This window comes from Mirounga angustirostris, unplaced genomic scaffold (assembly GCF_029215605.1).
Source record: "Mirounga angustirostris isolate CCGP_5_RB_7025 unplaced genomic scaffold, mMirAng1.0.hap1 SCAF_13, whole genome shotgun sequence".
NCBI lineage: Eukaryota > Metazoa > Chordata > Mammalia > Carnivora > Phocidae > Mirounga > Mirounga angustirostris.
Window position 1 is genome coordinate 7589385 of NW_026991721.1, and position 16701 is coordinate 7606085.

Here is a 16701-nt window from a genome sequence, read left to right on the forward strand (position 1 = left end):
CAACACCAGGCAGGGCGGGGGGCATAGGGGCGTCTGGGTTGGGGGAGAGGGCTCTCGGTTTAGTTCCCCCCTCCACGTCCCGCGAGGCCTGACCTCCACTCGCCCACCCTCCGCGCGGCGGGTGGCGCAGCCCCAGCCCGCGGCCCTGGCCTCCCGGGCGCCGCGGCAGGGGAGGGGTTAAGCTGCCGCAGGGCCCGCCGCGTGCGGGGCGAGAGGGAGCCCCCGGTAGGGGGAGGGGCAGCCGGCGGTGCGGAGCCCCGCGCAGGGGCGGGAGGGGCGGGGAGGGGAGGGGGCGGCCGCGGCGCGGGGGCGGGGGCGGGGCGGCGGGAAGCGGGGCCGCGGCGCGGAGAGCGGGCGGGAGCCGCAGCCGCAGCGAGGCCGGCGGGCGGGAGCGCACCGAGGTGGCGCCGGCCCGGCCGGGTGCGGGCTCCGTGCCGCGGGTCCCAAGAGTGAGTGAGCGAGAGCGGGCGGGGCGCTGGGCAGAAGAGGGCGGCCGGGCCCCTAGGGCTCCCCCTCCCCGCCGGGCGACGCCGGCGGGCTGGGGGCAGCGGGTGGATTGGTGGGTGCAGAGTCTGCGGCCGGGTCCGGGGTGGGAGGGAGAGAGCTGAAGCGCCCTGGACAACCCGCGGGAGGGGGCGGCATCCGCGGCACATCCGGCTCTTCCCAGCCACGTCCCAGCGGGACCTTCTCTCCCGCGGGCCCCCCCCACTTGACAGATGAGAAAATTGAGGCTCCGAGAGGCCAAGTGACTCTCAAGGTCACGCAGCGAGGCAGCAGCAGGGCTAGACGGGGTTGGCTATGGGTGGCTCCTAGGAAAGTCTGCCGGAGAACTCAGGAGAGGAGCCCCCCTCCAGCCCCGGGGGAGTTTGTGTAGGGGCGGGGTACCCTTTCGTGGGGCCAGGCCCTGCCAGCGTCCGGGGATGAGGGCTGGCAGGGCGTTGCGGCCGCAGAGCTTGTGCTGGACTGCGGATGAAGGAGGGGGGGCGGCGGAATGGGCGTGTGTGCGCACCCATGGGGGTGTGTGCGTGTGTGGGAGTGTGCATGCGTGTAGGTGCCCTGTCTCGTGTGTGTGCACACGTGTGCGGTCCAGCGCCTCTGTGGCCGCGGAACTCCAGGCTGGCCTGGCTCGAGTGAGCTGCAGGTCCGGGAACTGGCCCCATCAACGGGTTTGCGTTCTGGGCTGGAAGGCTGGGTATGTGTGCCAGAGGGTTCCTTCCTGCAGGTGTGTGCGGGGTGTGAGTGCCATTGTGTGTCTGAGACAGAGGATGGGAGGCAAGTGGCTGAGGCTCGGGTGTGTGTGTCGGGGGAGGGGCGGGTGTCTTACACCCCAATATTAGCCCCTGGCCTCGGGTATAGAATGGGTGTGTGTCCCTGCCAGTGACTGGAGTTGCTGGTGGATTCAGCCCGGCATTCTCCACCCCTCACGGCGCTAGCGCCCCCTTCTGGGCACCCTTCTCTGTGTGCTCGAATGTGGCCGGCCTCTGTGTGCGCTCCCAGTTCGACTGTGCAGTGTGGGGGCCTGGGTCAGGAACTCCGGCTGGGGAGGAAGACGGTCGGCTGAAGGGGCTGAGGCCGGACCCCTGGGGCCTTCACTGAGGAGGTGGCTTGGGAGCGCGCGGTTCCCAGGCTCAGGCTTCCCGCTGACGCCTCCCGGCCGCCGCGGGCTCCCCCCCCCACCCCGCCCCAGGAATGTTCTTCTCCACTCCAGCTCGCCTCCCCAGGGGAAGGCCCCTGGGGGCTGCCACAGCCCCGCCTCCCCTCCTCGGGAGCCCAGGAGGGGGCGATGCGGGCAGGACGCCTGGGTTCCTCCCTCCCTCCCATCCCAGGGAGAAATTCCTCCGAGGTCCCCTCAGGCTCTGGGTTCCCAAAATAACCCTGCGGGGGAAGGGAGGCTGTGGCAGGAGGGAAGCGGGAGGGGCGCGGAGCCGAGCCGCGGGGTGCTGCAGGTGCCTCTGGGGAGAGGACGCGAGGGAAGAGGGCCCACCACGGGCTGGGGCACAAACCAGTCCCCGGAGTCCTGGCTCGTCCCCATCCCCGGGGAGCCCCCCTCGGCCTTCCCGTGACTCCGAGGGTGAGCCGGAAGCCTCTCGGCCGGTCGGTTTCCCAACTGGTGGGTTGCACCATCCCCGGGCCAGACCGTTTAACCCCGGGAGTGGCCGCAGGGGACGACTCCGCCCCTGCCCAGCAGGGGGCGTGCCCGCCCCGCCCCGCCCCGCCCCGCCCGGCGACTCGAACCCACCCCCGCCACCCGCCGCGCCTCCGCAGACTCCCTCTCTGCCTCTCCCGGGACAGGGGTCCGGTCCGAGCCCCGTGGGAGGCTCCGGAGTGCAGCTTGGTCCAGCCTACCCGCTCCGGCAGCCATGGCGGGCACCCTAGACCTGGACAAGGGCTGCACAGTGGAGGAGCTGCTCCGCGGCTGCATCGAAGCCTTCGGTGAGTGGCACGGGAGGGCACACCCAGCCTGAGCCCAGCCCCGAGCCTGAAGCGGGGTCCCTGCCTCCCAGGACAGACCCCTGGCCTAGACCACCCAGTTCCGCATCCTGCAACCTTTTTAACGAAAGCCTGCTCTTCGTCACAGGGTAGAGAGATCCCTACGCTTCAGAAAGATTGTTTCCCTTCCCTAGTATGCCGGCTTTGAAGGGAGAGGGGTGGGATCCCCAGACTCTGGCCCATGAGGAGCATTATCTGTCTCCCCGGAGGATCCGGAGGAACTCTCTATCTCCGGCCTGGGAGCTGTTTCCGGCTGATGGGGGGCAGCTTATCTGGTGAAGGGGTGCCCCTTCCCCCAAGCACTCAGGAAATGACCTCTGGATTCCTGACCCTGGGGAACCCAGGCTTCTTCCGCCCCAGCTGGTTCCCCTCGGGACGATGGGCCGGGTCAGATGCTCCCCTCCTCCAGTTCTTCGGATCCTGCCTTATCCCTCTCCCACCCTACCTTTTCTCTCTCTCGTCTGCCTACTGGTTTCAGAGTCCTGGGAAAGCAGGTGATGGGCGGGGGGCCAGATATCCGGTGGGGCTGTGAGGTAGGCTTGAGGGATCACAGCTACGGGACCAAGGGTCAACCCGCTTCTCTCTGACCCCTCGGAGTTAGATGACTCCGGGAAGGTACGGGATCCTCAGCTGGTGCGCATGTTCCTCATGATGCACCCTTGGTACATCCCTTCTTCTCAGCTGGCGGCAAAACTGCTCCACATATATCCTTCGCAGGCCTCGCCATGGGCCCCGCAGTCCCAGTCCATGAGGGAGCCCGGTTGCCCAGCCCACGCCAAGATTGGGCTTCGCGAGCCCCTCCTAGGTCCTAGAATTCAGGCTTGGCCCAGCCTTTCTCCAAGGCCTAGGCTCCACCCCTTTCCTCCTCTCGACTCAGGCCCCGCCCCCTCCCCAACCTGGGCTTTGCTCTCCTGCTCCCTACAGTCTAGGACCTGTCCCTACTCCCAGCCCAGGTCCGTCCTCTGGCCTCTCTCCCGGGACCCAGGCCATGCTTTGAGCCACCCCCAGAACCTGGCCCCCTTCTCAGCTGTGCACCCTCCCAAAGCTCACCCCTCACCCCCCCAGCCTTCAGCCCCTTTCCGACAGGCCCCACCCCAGATCCCGCCCCCAGTATTTCTCCTAGGACCTTCAGCCTCCTTTTTCTGGTTCACTGCAAAGGGTTCACTGCCCCTGCCCCACCTCCCAGCCCCACCTACAAGTGGAAGAGGGAGGTGACCCAGCGGAACCCCGTAGGACAGAAAAAGCGACAGAAAAAGACCGGGCCTTCAGCCTCCCTCCGGAACTCGGAACCTTCCCCTGCCTCCCTTTCTAGAATTAGTCTCCATTCTCGATTTCCTTAACTCTCCTTCACCTACCAACAATCCCGGAAGGACAACTCCAATTCGCTGCAGGTGAAAACATGCCACCTGGTCAGGTGAGGCTTCCTTTGGGGGCTCTGTCCCCTCCTCTTGCTTCCTTCTCTCAGGCCTCAGACTGGCCTGAAGGAGTGGAAAGGGCACGTTCTGGGAGTTGGTCGTGTGGGTTTGAGTCCCCGCTCTGTCCATGGTGGGTGTGCGCTGCAGGCTTGCCCCTTGCTGGTGTGGGCCTGGGTTTTTGGATCTGCACAGCGGGGGTGGAGAAGGAATGAGCCCTGCGGTGGAGGGGAACCACAGTTTGGGGCTCTTTCCCCCTCTCTGGGGAGCTCCGGTCTCCGGGTACGGTTGGGGAAGGACTGCCTTGGGTGACTCGAAGCTTCTAGCAGGTACTGGATCTCAGCCTTCCCAGCAGAGTTTGACTTGAACCCTGAGCTCGCTGAGCAGATCAAGGAGCTGAAGGCTCTGCTCGACCAAGAAGGGAACCGGCGGCACAGCAGCCTCATTGACATCGAGAGTGTGTGCGTGGGGCGAGCTAGAGGGCTGGGGAGGGCACTCAGCATCCCACACCATCTGTGCTTAATAAATGTTTGTTGACCTGAATGAGTGAGGGTCATGTCACTCTCTTGCTTGAAAACCTATGGCTCCTTGTCACCTTCACAATGTCTCGGCCGGGGATTAAGGCCTTTGGTAGTCTCCGGCCAGCTTGGCATTCCTGCCTCATTTTCCACAGCCCACTCCCATCCCACGCCCTCCATACCACAGCTGCACGGTCCGCTCACCATTCTCCAGCCTTGCCTCCCTTCCCACCATGGTGCTCTGCTCATCTGGGTCCCCTTGCCTGCCTCTCTCTGTTGTGAAGACTCCGCTCAAGTGTGGAGTGTCTCTGGGCTCGGAGGGCTCGGAGGCCTCCCAGGGCAGAATTTGTCATTCCCTCCTGTGTTCCCCCCCACAGCCCTGTGTGCAGACCCCCCGCCCACCCCTGCCGCCCCATGCAAAGACCTGTATATGTGCCATGCTGTTTTGTGATTGTTTGTTTTTGTGTCTGTCTCCCTCAGTCGACTGTGAGCTCCTCAAGGGCAGGAACTGTGTCTTGCTCATCTCTGTCCCCCCAGCGCCTAGCACAGTACCTGAGTGCATGACGAGGGGGAGATTGCAGGAGTTGCTGGGACGGGGGACCTCAGTGTCCTGCACAGTGCCTCAGATGGCGTAGGTCCTCTGTCAGCCTGAGTGGTGTGTCTGCATGAGTGTGGGGCCGCACGGGATGGGGCGTCTCCAGCAAAGGGTTCACTGCCCCTGCCCCACCTCCCAGCCCCACCTACAAGTGGAAGAGGCAGGTGACCCAGCGGAACCCCGTAGGACAGAAAAAGCGAAAGATGTCTCTATTGTTCGACCACCTGGAGCCCATGGAGCTGGCAGAACATCTCACCTACTTGGAGTATCGCTCCTTCTGCAAGATCCTGGTGCGGCCCAAGGGCCTTCAGTCAGGGGGTGGAGTGTGGGCTGGGGTGAGGGTCCCAGGGGGAATGGGGTCAGTCCACTGGGGTAGGCAGGGTCCTGGGGTGGGTCAGGGGTTTCAGTGTAACCGATCACGGGCAGCTGGAGGGTGAGGAGTGGCCATCTGTGAGGGGAAGGGCCCGGCGGGGCTGAGGCCACTCCTGCCCCCAGTTTCAGGACTATCACAGTTTCGTGACCCACGGCTGCACCGTGGACAACCCGGTCCTGGAGCGATTCATCTCCCTCTTCAACAGTGTCTCGCAGTGGGTGCAGCTCATGATCCTCAGCAAGCCCACGGCCCCTCAGCGGGCCCTGGTCATCACGCACTTCGTCCATGTGGCAGAGGTGCTTGCTTCTCCCCCTCTCCTAAGCTCCCTGGGGGCCAGGAGGGCGACTCCCCCTTTCCACTCACCTGCTGCCTCCTTTCCAGAAAAGCTGGGCCAAATCCTGGGTCTTGTCCAGTGACTCACTGCCTTGCCCCTCCTCGTTCTCCCCCCCACCCCCAGAAGCTGTTGCAGTTGCAGAATTTCAACACGCTGATGGCGGTGGTCGGAGGCCTGAGCCATAGCTCCATATCCCGCCTCAAGGAGACCCACAGTCATGTTAGCCCTGAGACCATCAAGGTGCCTGGGACCCCAAGGGGGGGGGTGTCAGGGGAAGAGCCTCATCAAGCCTGCAGGGCCAGCCTTCCCAGGTCTGGCCTCATTGAGAACTCCCAGTAGTGTTGGGGGCTGGCCACTCCTGTCCCCATTTGACAGATACAGAAACTGAGGCTCGGAGGGGTTCAATGCTCTACCTAGGTTACACAGTGAGAGTGGCAGAGTGAGGGCTCACAGGTCTGCCTGACCCCAAAGTTTGCGCTTTTCTCCTCTTCTTATATTTACCTTTTCACATATTGGGTGACGTACGTACAGAGACGTATAGAAAGCATATGTACAGATTAAAGAAACATTGTAAAGAAAACGCCTCTGTAACTACCACCCAGGTCAAGAAATAGAACATTGCCAGCCCCCGAAGCTCCCAGCACCTTAGAGCATAACTCCCTCCCCATCAGAGGTAACCGATGTCATGACTTTCGTAATGATGATGGGCTTGCTTTTCTTTATAGCTGTACCACTTACGTATGACTCTCCAAACAATGCGGGGTTTTTGTCGCCTGTTTTTGGATTTTCTATGAATGGAATCCTGTTGTATGTTATTTTATGTCTTGCTTCTTTCATTCTTACATTCTGTTACTTGGAGCAGTTGTTCATTCGGTTCTGTTGCCATATGATATTTTATTGTAAGTCTACCACAATGTATAGATCCATTCTCCTGTTGAACATTTGGGGGTCTTTCCAGTGTGGGCTGTCACAAACAACACAGCTAGGAACACTCTTCTGGATCTTTCTCCTGTGCTGTTGCCTCCCTGAGCCTCAGTTTCTTCTCTTGTGAGATATTGATGATAGTCCATGCCCAGGCCTGGTGCAGAGGTGTGGTATTGGGCTGTGGGTGTTCCCTTGAGCTCATGACCTATGAACTCTGACCCTCTGGGGAGACACTGTCGGGGGACAGTGAGGGAGGATTTTTCACCTTTCACCCACCCCTGCCTCTGACTCCTCATCCCCTCCCACATTTCCTGGGCTGGGGGGTGGGAGGGTAGTTGAGCCAATGGGGTGTGTGGGTGTGGGGGTGGGGGTGACCCTCTGCCTTCTGCACCCCCCCGCCCCCCCCCCCCCAGCTCTGGGAAGGTCTGACAGAACTAGTGACGGCCACGGGCAACTACGGCAACTATCGGCGCCGGCTGGCCGCCTGTGTGGGCTTCCGCTTTCCCATCCTGGGTGTACACCTCAAGGACTTGGTGGCCCTGCAGCTGGCACTGCCTGACTGGCTGGACCCTGCCCGGACCCGACTTAATGGCGCCAAGATGAAGCAGCTCTTCAGCATCCTGGAGGAGCTGGCCATGGTGACCAGCCTTCGGCCACCGGTGCAGGCCAACCCCGACCTGCTGAGCCTACTCACGGTGAGGCGTTGGGGGCAGGGATGCTGGGGGGCTGGGCACCAGGGTGACAACCACACCTGGTCTTGCTGTGGGCTTGACCTTGAGTTCGAGGTTCTGAGAGAGGGACTGAGATCCAGCCTGGGCTCCAGGGTTTGGAGTGGACTCGGAGATGAGTTCCAGGCTCTGAACGGGGCTATGGACGGAGGTCTGAGTTCAAGGCTGCCATGTGGGCTTTTTGTGCTGGGCCTTGAAGCGGGTCCTGGGTCCTGGGCTGAGTTCCTGGAAATGGGCTGTGTTCAAAGCTTGGGGCCCAGCTCTGGGTTCTGGGTGCAGGGGTGGCTTCTAAACATGGCCTTGAGCTCAAGCCCAGACTTGGACTTGGTTTTGGGGTCTAGGATGAGAGTGAAGTTCTAGTCTAGATCTGGATTAGGTTCTAGACATGGAGCTGGGGCTTGGGTTTTGGGTTTAGAGTGACTTCTTCGCTCTTTCTAGGCTCTGGACTGGGATCAGGATTGAAATCTGAGCTGGATTCTGGATGTTGGGTTGGGTTCTAGGTTGGGGCTTTATCTCAGAGCTCTTGGCTGTGTTCTGACCTGGATTCTGGGCTGGATTCTTGGCAGTGCATTGTGCTCCGGGTTTGGGCCAAGATGTGGCTTCTGGTCTGTGGGAGAGCCTGGCGTGTGGTTGCTGGCTCAGTCTCATGACACTGAGATCACGGCCTGAGGCAAAATCAAGCCTGAGCCACCCAGGCGCCCTGCTGGGGTATGTTCTAAGCTGGCCTTTGTCGTGAGTCTAGCTTCTGGACTGGGTTCTAGGCTGAGCTGTGGCCTCTAGGTGGACCTGTGACCCTGGGCTCTGGACAGTGGGCTCCTGAGGGCAGCAGGGGCAGTGGGTGTGATCAGACCTGTGTGTGTCCCAGGTATCCCTGGATCAGTATCAGACGGAGGATGAACTCTACCAGCTGTCGCTGCAGCGGGAGCCACGCTCCAAGTCCTCGGTGAGACAGGGAATCGCTGCTTCTCCACTCTGCCCACCTCTTTCTCTCCTACCTCTGCCCTTCCTGAAAATCCCGGGACATGAGGGCAAGCAGAGCTCTTAGAGGATACCTCACCTCTCCAGCTTGTTGGGTGGGCTCTCTTCTCCCCAGGGCTTCCCTCCCTCTGCTCTCCTGGGCCCTGGGCTCCCTCCCTCTGGCCCTCGCTCAGTCCTGACCATTCCCATAGCCAACCAGCCCCACAAGCTGCACCCCGCCTCCCCGACCCCCAGTGCTGGATGAGTGGACCTCAGCTGCCAAACCCAAGCTGGATCAGGCACTCGTGGTGGAGCACATCGAGAAGATGGTGGAGGTGAGACTCTGTGGCCGCCTGCTCTGGCTCCTGTGGGGCTGGGGGACAAGCCCATAGCACAGGCCAATCAAGAGCGATCGTGCCAGGCCACTGCCCTTGGAGTCACACCAGTGCCATGTTCAAGGGCCAGTGCTCAGTCTCCAGAAGGCACGGGGCACAGCCAGTGGGTGGGGTTGGTGTGGGGGTATGGAAGAGGGAGATGAAAGGGGAGAGGGGGAGCCACCCACATCTGAGACACCCTTCCTAATGTGGACTGGGAATATGGGCAGGACGGGGCTGATGCTTGTTTTATGCTCCTGCCCTTGTGTGTCCCTCCGTGTGCTCCAGTCTGTGTTCCGGAACTTTGACGTCGATGGGGATGGCCACATCTCCCAGGAAGAGTTCCAGATCATCCGTGGGAACTTCCCTTACCTCAGCGCCTTTGGGGACCTCGACCAGAACCAGTGAGGAGGGCAGGGGGCTGGGGGAGAGGGAAGGCAGGCTCACTTCCCCTCCGGTTTCAGCTTCCTCCTGTGCAAGAGGAGGCCATTGAACCAGACGATCTCGGCAGAGGAAGCTACCAATGTGGGGAGGGGCTCTTATTGGGGAGGGGGGAGGCTTCCAGCTATAGCAGCACAGGGTTCCCTCACTCATCAGACAGATGGGGGGCTCCACCTGAATCTCGCAAAGACTGTGGCCTGGGGACATAAATGCCACTTTATTTGTGGAACTCACAGCTGGCAAAAAGTGTGGGCAAGTTCAACTCCTGGGTAGCCTGTTTTAATGAATAGAAAAGAAAGGCCTGTAATTAGCAGCACCCACTTGCTTATCAACAATTCACATCCTGACAATTTGGACAAACAGCTGGTTCTCTGAAGTAGGTTAAACATGCCCCCTCCCCCCCCGCAACCATGTTCATATCCCTGTTTTGCTGAGCGGACAAAACTCCAGTCAAAATTTACAGGCCATCTCGGGTCGAGTTATATTTTAATGTTATTCATGTTTCAAAAAATCTGGTGGGTTTTTTTTGTTTTTTTGTTTTTGTTTTTTTTTCATACTGCAGCACTCCATGGTGAAAAAGAAATCAGGTAGTAAAATAGACTTATAGTGAACAAAGCCTATGAAGTAAGAAGTGAAAATCCCCTTCTTCTTTTCCCCCCTCTTTCCCATCAGAAGAGGTTATATTATCCCTAATAACTTGTTAGCAATGTTACTGGCTTGGCAACAGAGTATCCTTCCAGTCTTTTTTTTTTCCATGTATGTGCAAATTGACACAGATTCTGTTTGTCTGGGTCTGTTCCGTGGGCAAACAGGATTATCGTACGAATCTGGCTCTGCCCATCGTGCTGGTTGTAGTTGCTTAGTTTCTGCTACCAGAACTGAGCCCGAGTTCTAGGTTAGGTCCCTGCGTTGGTGGGTGGATTTTTTTCCAGGTCACACTTTCAGTGAGGCTGCAGCCCTTGGAGACCTTGGATATAGCTTCACGCGGGGTCTCAGCCTTAACTCCCCACCTTCTGCACGCCCCAAGCCTTGTGCCCAGAGCATCTGGGTATCAAAGCCCAGCATCTGGGTATCAAGACCCAGCACCGGGCTTACTGGGGAGACCAGCAACCCCCTCCTGGGGCAGCCTCAACATCTGGTCCCTACTCCCTGCGTCAGCTTGAAGCTCGCTCTTTGTTTCTGCAACTTGGGGATTTCCATTTCTTTCTCGAAAACTCACCTATGCCCTTAAAGCAAATGTGGATGTATTTTAACTAGGATTTTCTATGTATTTGTAGCAGTAGGATTTTCAGGTTTTTGTGTTGTTGTTGTTGTTGTTGTTCAATCGCTGTCTTGATGGAAGTGTACATCTTGGTTTTTTGCTTTTGTTTTTGTTTTCCACCTAACCCTTTATCACGGACAGCTTTCCATGCTGCTTTATGCAGAATGACCTCATTCTTTAGAATAACTGCAGCATAGCCCCACGGTGTAGTGGGGCCGTCATTGGCCTCACCATTCTCCTACTGACGGACATGTAGACTGTTCCCAGTTTTTCGCTATTAATATATGCCATGCTGCTGTGAACCTCTTTGTACCCTTGCACTCAGGTCACTATTTTGGTAGGAGAAATTCCTAGAAGTGGGATAATTGGATCAAAAGATATGCACATTCTAAATTAGGAGAGAGACTGCCAAAGTGACCTCAGGCAAGGTTGTGTCAGTTTGCACCCCCATCAGCAGTGAGCAAGTGCCCATTTCCCAACTTCCCTGCCAGCAGTGGACGCTATAATAAGCTTTACAATTTTGTCAATCTAATTGGCAAATGGTGTCTTGGTTAAATTTGAATCTCTCCAATACCAGTGGGGGTAGGATATCTTTTCATATGTTTATTGGCCTCTTATATTTATTCTGTGGATTGCCTGTTCATATTCTTTCTCCATTATTCCACCGGGTTCATTGGTCTTTTTCTCATCAATTTTCAGAATCTCTGTTAATGAATATTAACCCTTTGCTGTTGAATGTGTTTGCAAATATTTTCTCCCAGTCTGTCATTTATGTTGTCTTTTGCCATATAAAATTTAAAAAAAATGTCGTGTGCTCAATATGTCAGTCTTTTCCTTTATGGCTTCTCGGATTTGTGTTATGTGTAGAAAGACCCTCATCTCCTGGAAATTACAAAGTTGTTCTCTTACACCTTTTCAGATACTTTAATAATTTTATTTTTTTACATTAGTGTTCTCAGTTCGATGAAGATTTAATGTTCATGCACAGTGTGGAGGTAGGAATCTAGGGTGATATTGTTTTCTAGATGGCCAGGGGCCCCCATGCCCCATTGAACTGAAGGGTCAGTCGCCTGGGTCAGGTCATGGAGCCCCAGATATAATGGGCAGGAGCTTCCAACAAGGACCAACCCTGCCGGAAAGAGCTCCTGGTGGCCCAGGACCCGCTAACTACACAGACACTGTTGTAAATGCTTCCTATGCACCTGCCTCACTGAATCCTCACACAAACCCTCTGAGGTGCAGGGATTATCACAGTCCCCATTTGTAGAAGCAGAAACTGAGGCACAGGGAGATTAACTAGCCCAAAGATCACACAGCCAGGAAGTAGCCGACCAGAATTTGAACTGAGGTCTGTCTCCCAAGCACATGCTCACTCTTGCCCTACTATACGTTGATGGGCGAGAAAAGGGTTCTGTGGGCAGCCCTGGATTATGTGGGGAACCCTGACTGCAGGTGTCCTTCTGACACTCACATGAGAGTGAGGCGCAGGCGGCTTTTGCCAGTCTTGCCCGGTCCCGCAGCTCCTCACAAATCTCTTTTAATTCTCAGGGCTCCCCACTGGTGTTCCAAAGAGCTCACTTTGGAAAACAAAAGCTGATGATCTCGTGGGCAAGCGCACAGCCCTTTTAGTTAGTGTCCACCCCAAGTCTGTGAAGCGGCCAGGGCAGGAATTATGATCCCCATTTTTCGGGGGGGAGGAAACCTGGGGGGTGACTGGTAGTGGGGCAAGTGACTTGCCCAAGACCACACAAGTAGTTAGTAGCAGCCCGCGCATCTGCCTGACTCCAAGGCGAGCGTAGTCTTTCCTGCACCAGGACTCCAAATCCAAAATCAGGAGTTGGGTGAGGATCTTTTACTTGGTAGGGAGCTTCCCAGTGGGATGGGTTAGGCCGGTTGGTGGGTGGTCCAGGGGCGGGCCCGACCTGAGGCGCTCCCCCTCCCCCGACAGGGATGGCTGCATCAGCAGGGAGGAGATGGTCTCCTACTTCCTGCGCTCCAGCTCCGTGCTGGGCGGCCGCATGGGCTTCGTGCACAACTTCCAGGAGAGCAACTCCTTGCGCCCGGTTGCCTGCCGCCACTGCAAGGCCCTGGTGAGCCCCCGCCCAAGCCACGCCCCTCTGGCCCTGGCCCCTCCCCCCGCCCCGCGCGCCCTCCGGCCCCGCCCCTGCTGGACGCTTCTCAGCCGGGGCAAACCGTATTGATACCGACTGTCTTTCCTCTCGCTGTTCTGCGCCTAACTAGCCCTGAGAGGGGCCCAGAGAGGGTCAGTCCCAGTCCCTGCCCTTGGGAAGGAAGACGTAGAGTCATTAGCTCTAAAGACCTCTTCCCCAGCACGGCCCCCTCCTCTATTTCAGATCCTGGGCATCTACAAGCAGGGCCTCAAATGCCGAGGTGAGCAGGGCTGGTGGGCGGAATTTGAGGGGCGGGGGAAGAGTTACTCTCTGCGTAGGGATTCTTATTTCGGTGGGGCAGCTGCTCAAGAGCAAAAGAAGCTGGGGAGAGGTGGAGGCCTGGAGAACGGGATGAGGGTTGTTCTGACAAATGGCCCTGGCTGGGCTCCCCCTCTGCCTCCCCCAGCCTGTGGTGTGAACTGCCACAAGCAGTGCAGAGACCGTCTGTCAGTTGAGTGCCGGCGCCGGGCCCAGAGTGTGAGTCTGGAGGGTTCTGCACCCTCACCCTCACCCACACACACCCATCATCGGGCCTTCAGCTTCTCCCTGCCCCGCCCCAGTAGGCGAGGCTCCCGGCCTCCAGGTAAGAGGGGATCTCATTCTGTTTTGGTCTCTGAAGGGAGGAAGGCAGGGCCATTCTGGCAAAGTATTAACTTATCCAGGATGGAAACCATTCCAGAGTTTGTAATTCTATTATTTTGGTGGGGCGATAAAGAAGGGTTGAACAGGTAAGGGGGCCAGAAGGGGGCCTGGGAACCCTTTATTTTCTGAAGCTAAGAGAGGCTAATACATAAAGAAGAGTAAAAGTGAAAGAGGTTTCAAGATTTCAGTCACAGGAGCACCTGGCTGGCTTAGTCGTAGAGCATGTGACTCTTGACCTCAGGGTAGTGAGTTCAAACCCTATGTTGGGCATAAAAAAAAAAGAAAAAATTCCAGTCACACTCTTACTTTGTTAGGGGGATTGACAATGGATTGTAGAGGGAGTTGTGTGAGCCATTTGCCTGTATTTCCCTTTTTGGCTGCTCTGGACACCATTCTGAGAAAAGTCCCTTGCCCCGAACATCTTTGGCGGCTCTCTTGGAGTCTCTGGTGGCTTTAGGGTCAGTTTGCTGAATGACAATTCCCCCAATGATTATTTTGCCAAGAAAAGTCTGAGCAACCACGTTAAACGGGGGTCTAAGGCAGTTGACCACAACCATTTGGATTGGCGTAAGTCCTCAAAAATAGAGGCAGGCATCAGGCATAAGTCCTCAAAAATAGAAAAGACGAAACCATTTGCATTGAGCCTTCCAGAAGTGCTGGGGGTCTAAAATGTGAAACACACACAAAATTGACATTTTAAGCAAACTGCACTACAAATCTGTGGCTGTGAAAAAGCTGCGGCGGAATGAAAACTTAGAGAAAGAGCCTCAAAAATGGGGCCAATTGGTCATTTGGTGAATTGATTTTTGGTGGATGGGCCTGCTTCCGCGATGGGGTGGGGTGCCTCATGTGAGTGGGGGAAGGACTGCCAAAGGCATGATGACCCAGGTGTTGTTCCTGTGACCCCCCCCCCCTTCCCTGCAGAGATCCGAGAAGAGGAGGTGCAGGGAGTGGAGGACGGCGTATTCGACATCCACTTGTAATGGATGGTGAGTCGTCCCTCCACAGCCTGTGCCACTGAGGGCTGGGGCATGGGGGCAGGGGGGGAGGGATTGGTAAACAGGTGCTCTGTCCAAATGGCCCAGGCCAGGTGGACTCCTACTTTTTTGGGGAGGGTCTTCCTTACAACCTCTATTTTGTTGTTGTTTTTTTTTCTCCTTCCCAGCTGTGACTGGATCAAGCACTCATATCTGCCTTGGAGAAAAGACTTGGACCAGAGCAGAAAGCCTGGGATGCTGGGGCAGCAGGCTGGGGCTGGGGGGCGGGTGTGAGGGTAGCATGCAACTGAGGGTTGGGCCAGGGCTGGCGTCCCTAAGGTTGTACAGACTCTTGTGAATATTTGTATTTTCCAGATGGAATAAAAAGGCCCATGTAATTAACCTAGACCATCCCAGTCTAGAATCTTCACGGGGGGGGGGGGCAGTGGTGGGATGGGGTGCGGGGGCCGAGAACTGTAATCATAGGGACTAGAGTCTTGGAGTCTAGGACTCTGTAGTCAGAGAATCTTGGGAGGTCTGGAATCTCATGTGTTGGGAATTGTAGGGGGACTAGAATTGGGAGCTAGAACTGTAGAACCAAAAAACCTTGTAATATAACAATTTGGGGAAGGGTCTAGAATCTCCAGGAGTCCAGAATCTTGGGTGTCTAAAACTTGAAGCTTGTGCTTCTTTGCTCCCAGAATTGCTGGGCCCAGTGGTCATGTATAACCATAGCCTTCAGCCCATAGCCAAAATTCCCTTGCTTGACAGGTGGCTTTTCAGCCCCAGCTTGAATCCTTCCAGCAATGGGGACCTCACTGCAGAGAATCATGGGGGAGAGAGGGCAACCCAGAGTGCTGGCCGAGGGGGGGGAGGGGAAGGGGTGGGGCCCAGGGCAGCCGAGGCCCCAGTAGCCCCTGCTGGGCTTGCATGCTTCAGGGTGGGGGGTGTACTCCTTGAACTTGCACCTCCTGGCCTGGTGCTGCTGCCAGCCGGAAGGACCGTGACTTCCAGAGGAAATGCATATTGATCCTGTTCTCAGCCTCCTGTGGCCTCTCCCAGCCCAGCTCTTCCCTCCTGAGCTTGCAGCACGGAGGTTTTGGGGGTCACCGCTACCTGAGGAAGGCTAAGACCACTTCTAGGCTGGTCTGGGTGAAGAGGGTGGACTGGGGGTCTTCTAAAGATTCTGAAGCTGGGCCAGGCTCCAAGCAGCCCCCGGGAGAGTGGGGGAGTTACCTCCTCAGCCCCCAACCTGGGGTGTATCCTCCAGCAGCTGTGGGTTGTCCTGGGGTTGGAGGCTTGAGTACCCCAATTCCTACCTGCAAAGCAATGGCCTCAGCCCCTCCCTCAGGGTCCCCTGACCCCATGCCCACCTCTCCCCTTGACACCCCACTCCTGGCCCACTCCTCATTGAGGTCACCTCCTCCCCCCATCCTGTTACTTCTCAGCTGCAGCACCGCCCTCTGCCAGGCCCCCAGTCCTGTCCCCCATCGGGTCCCTTGCACTAGTGTCCTCAGCCCCCTCCTGCCCTTCCCCCTCTGAAGGCTGTAATATCCGTTTCACGATTTGGGGGCTGAGTTGCTATAACAACAGACGGCGATTGTGTTGTGAAGAGCAGCTCGCTCCCTGTGCCGCCCGCCTCCCGCACTGCCTCCATCCCTGCAGCCTGGTCGGCTCCCCTCCCTGCAGCCCTCAGCCCCAGCCTGGCCTCTTCCCAGTGTGTGTGTGTGAATGCAGACGTGGGCTCAGGTCTGCCCTGTCCCGGGAGCGTAACGTGGGACTGTCATTTCATGGTTGCCTGTGTGAATGTGGTGTATGAGCCTTTACATTGTGTGTGTGTGTGTGCATGTGTTTGTGTGCACAGATGCACACGCTCTATTTGCTGCATTTCCCCCTACCGTGTGTCCCTGCTGGACTGTGCCTGGGAGAAGGGCCACACTGAGTGGGTGCCTTTTTGCGGGGGGGGGGGGGGGTTGTCTGGAGGTGGTGGGTCCCAACTACGATGGATAGTCTGAACCTTGGACCTTGGGGGGAGACATTCCTGTAGTTGGGAGGAGGGGCAGGAGGTGCAGCAGCTGCCAGGTGACCTTTCCTGCCCTTGATGGGCAAAGGTGGCCCAGGGAGCTGGGGGTAGGGACAGGAGACAGATGCTCGCTCTTACATCTCTCCCTGCCCCTGTCCTCCTCCTATCCCTTTTTACACCCATCTAAAAGGGTCTGAGAGAGTCTCTGAGTCCCTGCACCTGTCTGCCTGTCTCTCCATGCCCTGGTGTCTGGCTGGGCAAGTCTGTGTCTGTGTATGTGTGTGTATGTTTGCGTGTGTGTGTGAGCAGTGGGGGATGGGTGGGGCAGTGGGCTGTGGGGTCAGAGAGGCTATTTCACATCTACAGTCCCTGACTCAGCAGTTCCCATTCTCTGGCTCCTCTAGTGGCCTTGGCGGGGCCAGGCTGAGGGTCTTTCCAAGGTCAGAGTGGGCCTCTGAGTCTGGGACCTGGCTTAGGGACC

General features: G+C 57.7%; 1 protein-coding gene across 4 annotated transcripts; it reads left to right on the plus strand.

Annotated features, from left to right (window-relative positions):
- The first annotated feature begins 320 nt into the window (after positions 1–320).
- RASGRP2 (RAS guanyl releasing protein 2) lies at positions 321–14603 on the plus strand. Of its 4 annotated transcripts, none has more exons than XM_045893378.3 (17): positions 321–449; positions 2293–2433; positions 3092–3194; positions 3842–3904; positions 4229–4363; positions 5155–5305; positions 5511–5684; positions 5846–5962; positions 7060–7341; positions 8240–8317; positions 8544–8666; positions 8994–9109; positions 12356–12497; positions 12762–12798; positions 12985–13161; positions 14145–14209; positions 14386–14603. In XM_045893378.3, the coding sequence occupies exons 2-16, from the start codon at positions 2361–2363 to the stop codon at positions 14201–14203; spliced, it is 1830 nt and encodes a 609-aa protein (XP_045749334.1). In that variant the 5' UTR covers positions 321–449; positions 2293–2360; the 3' UTR covers positions 14204–14209; positions 14386–14603. The 4 variants fall into 4 exon arrangements, with proteins under 4 accessions (XP_045749334.1, XP_045749336.1, XP_054367832.1 ...); XM_045893380.3 differs by having other exon boundaries at positions 322–449; positions 4232–4363; XM_054511857.1 differs by lacking the exon at positions 321–449 and adding an exon at positions 2053–2071.
- The last annotated feature ends 2098 nt before the right edge of the window (positions 14604–16701 follow it).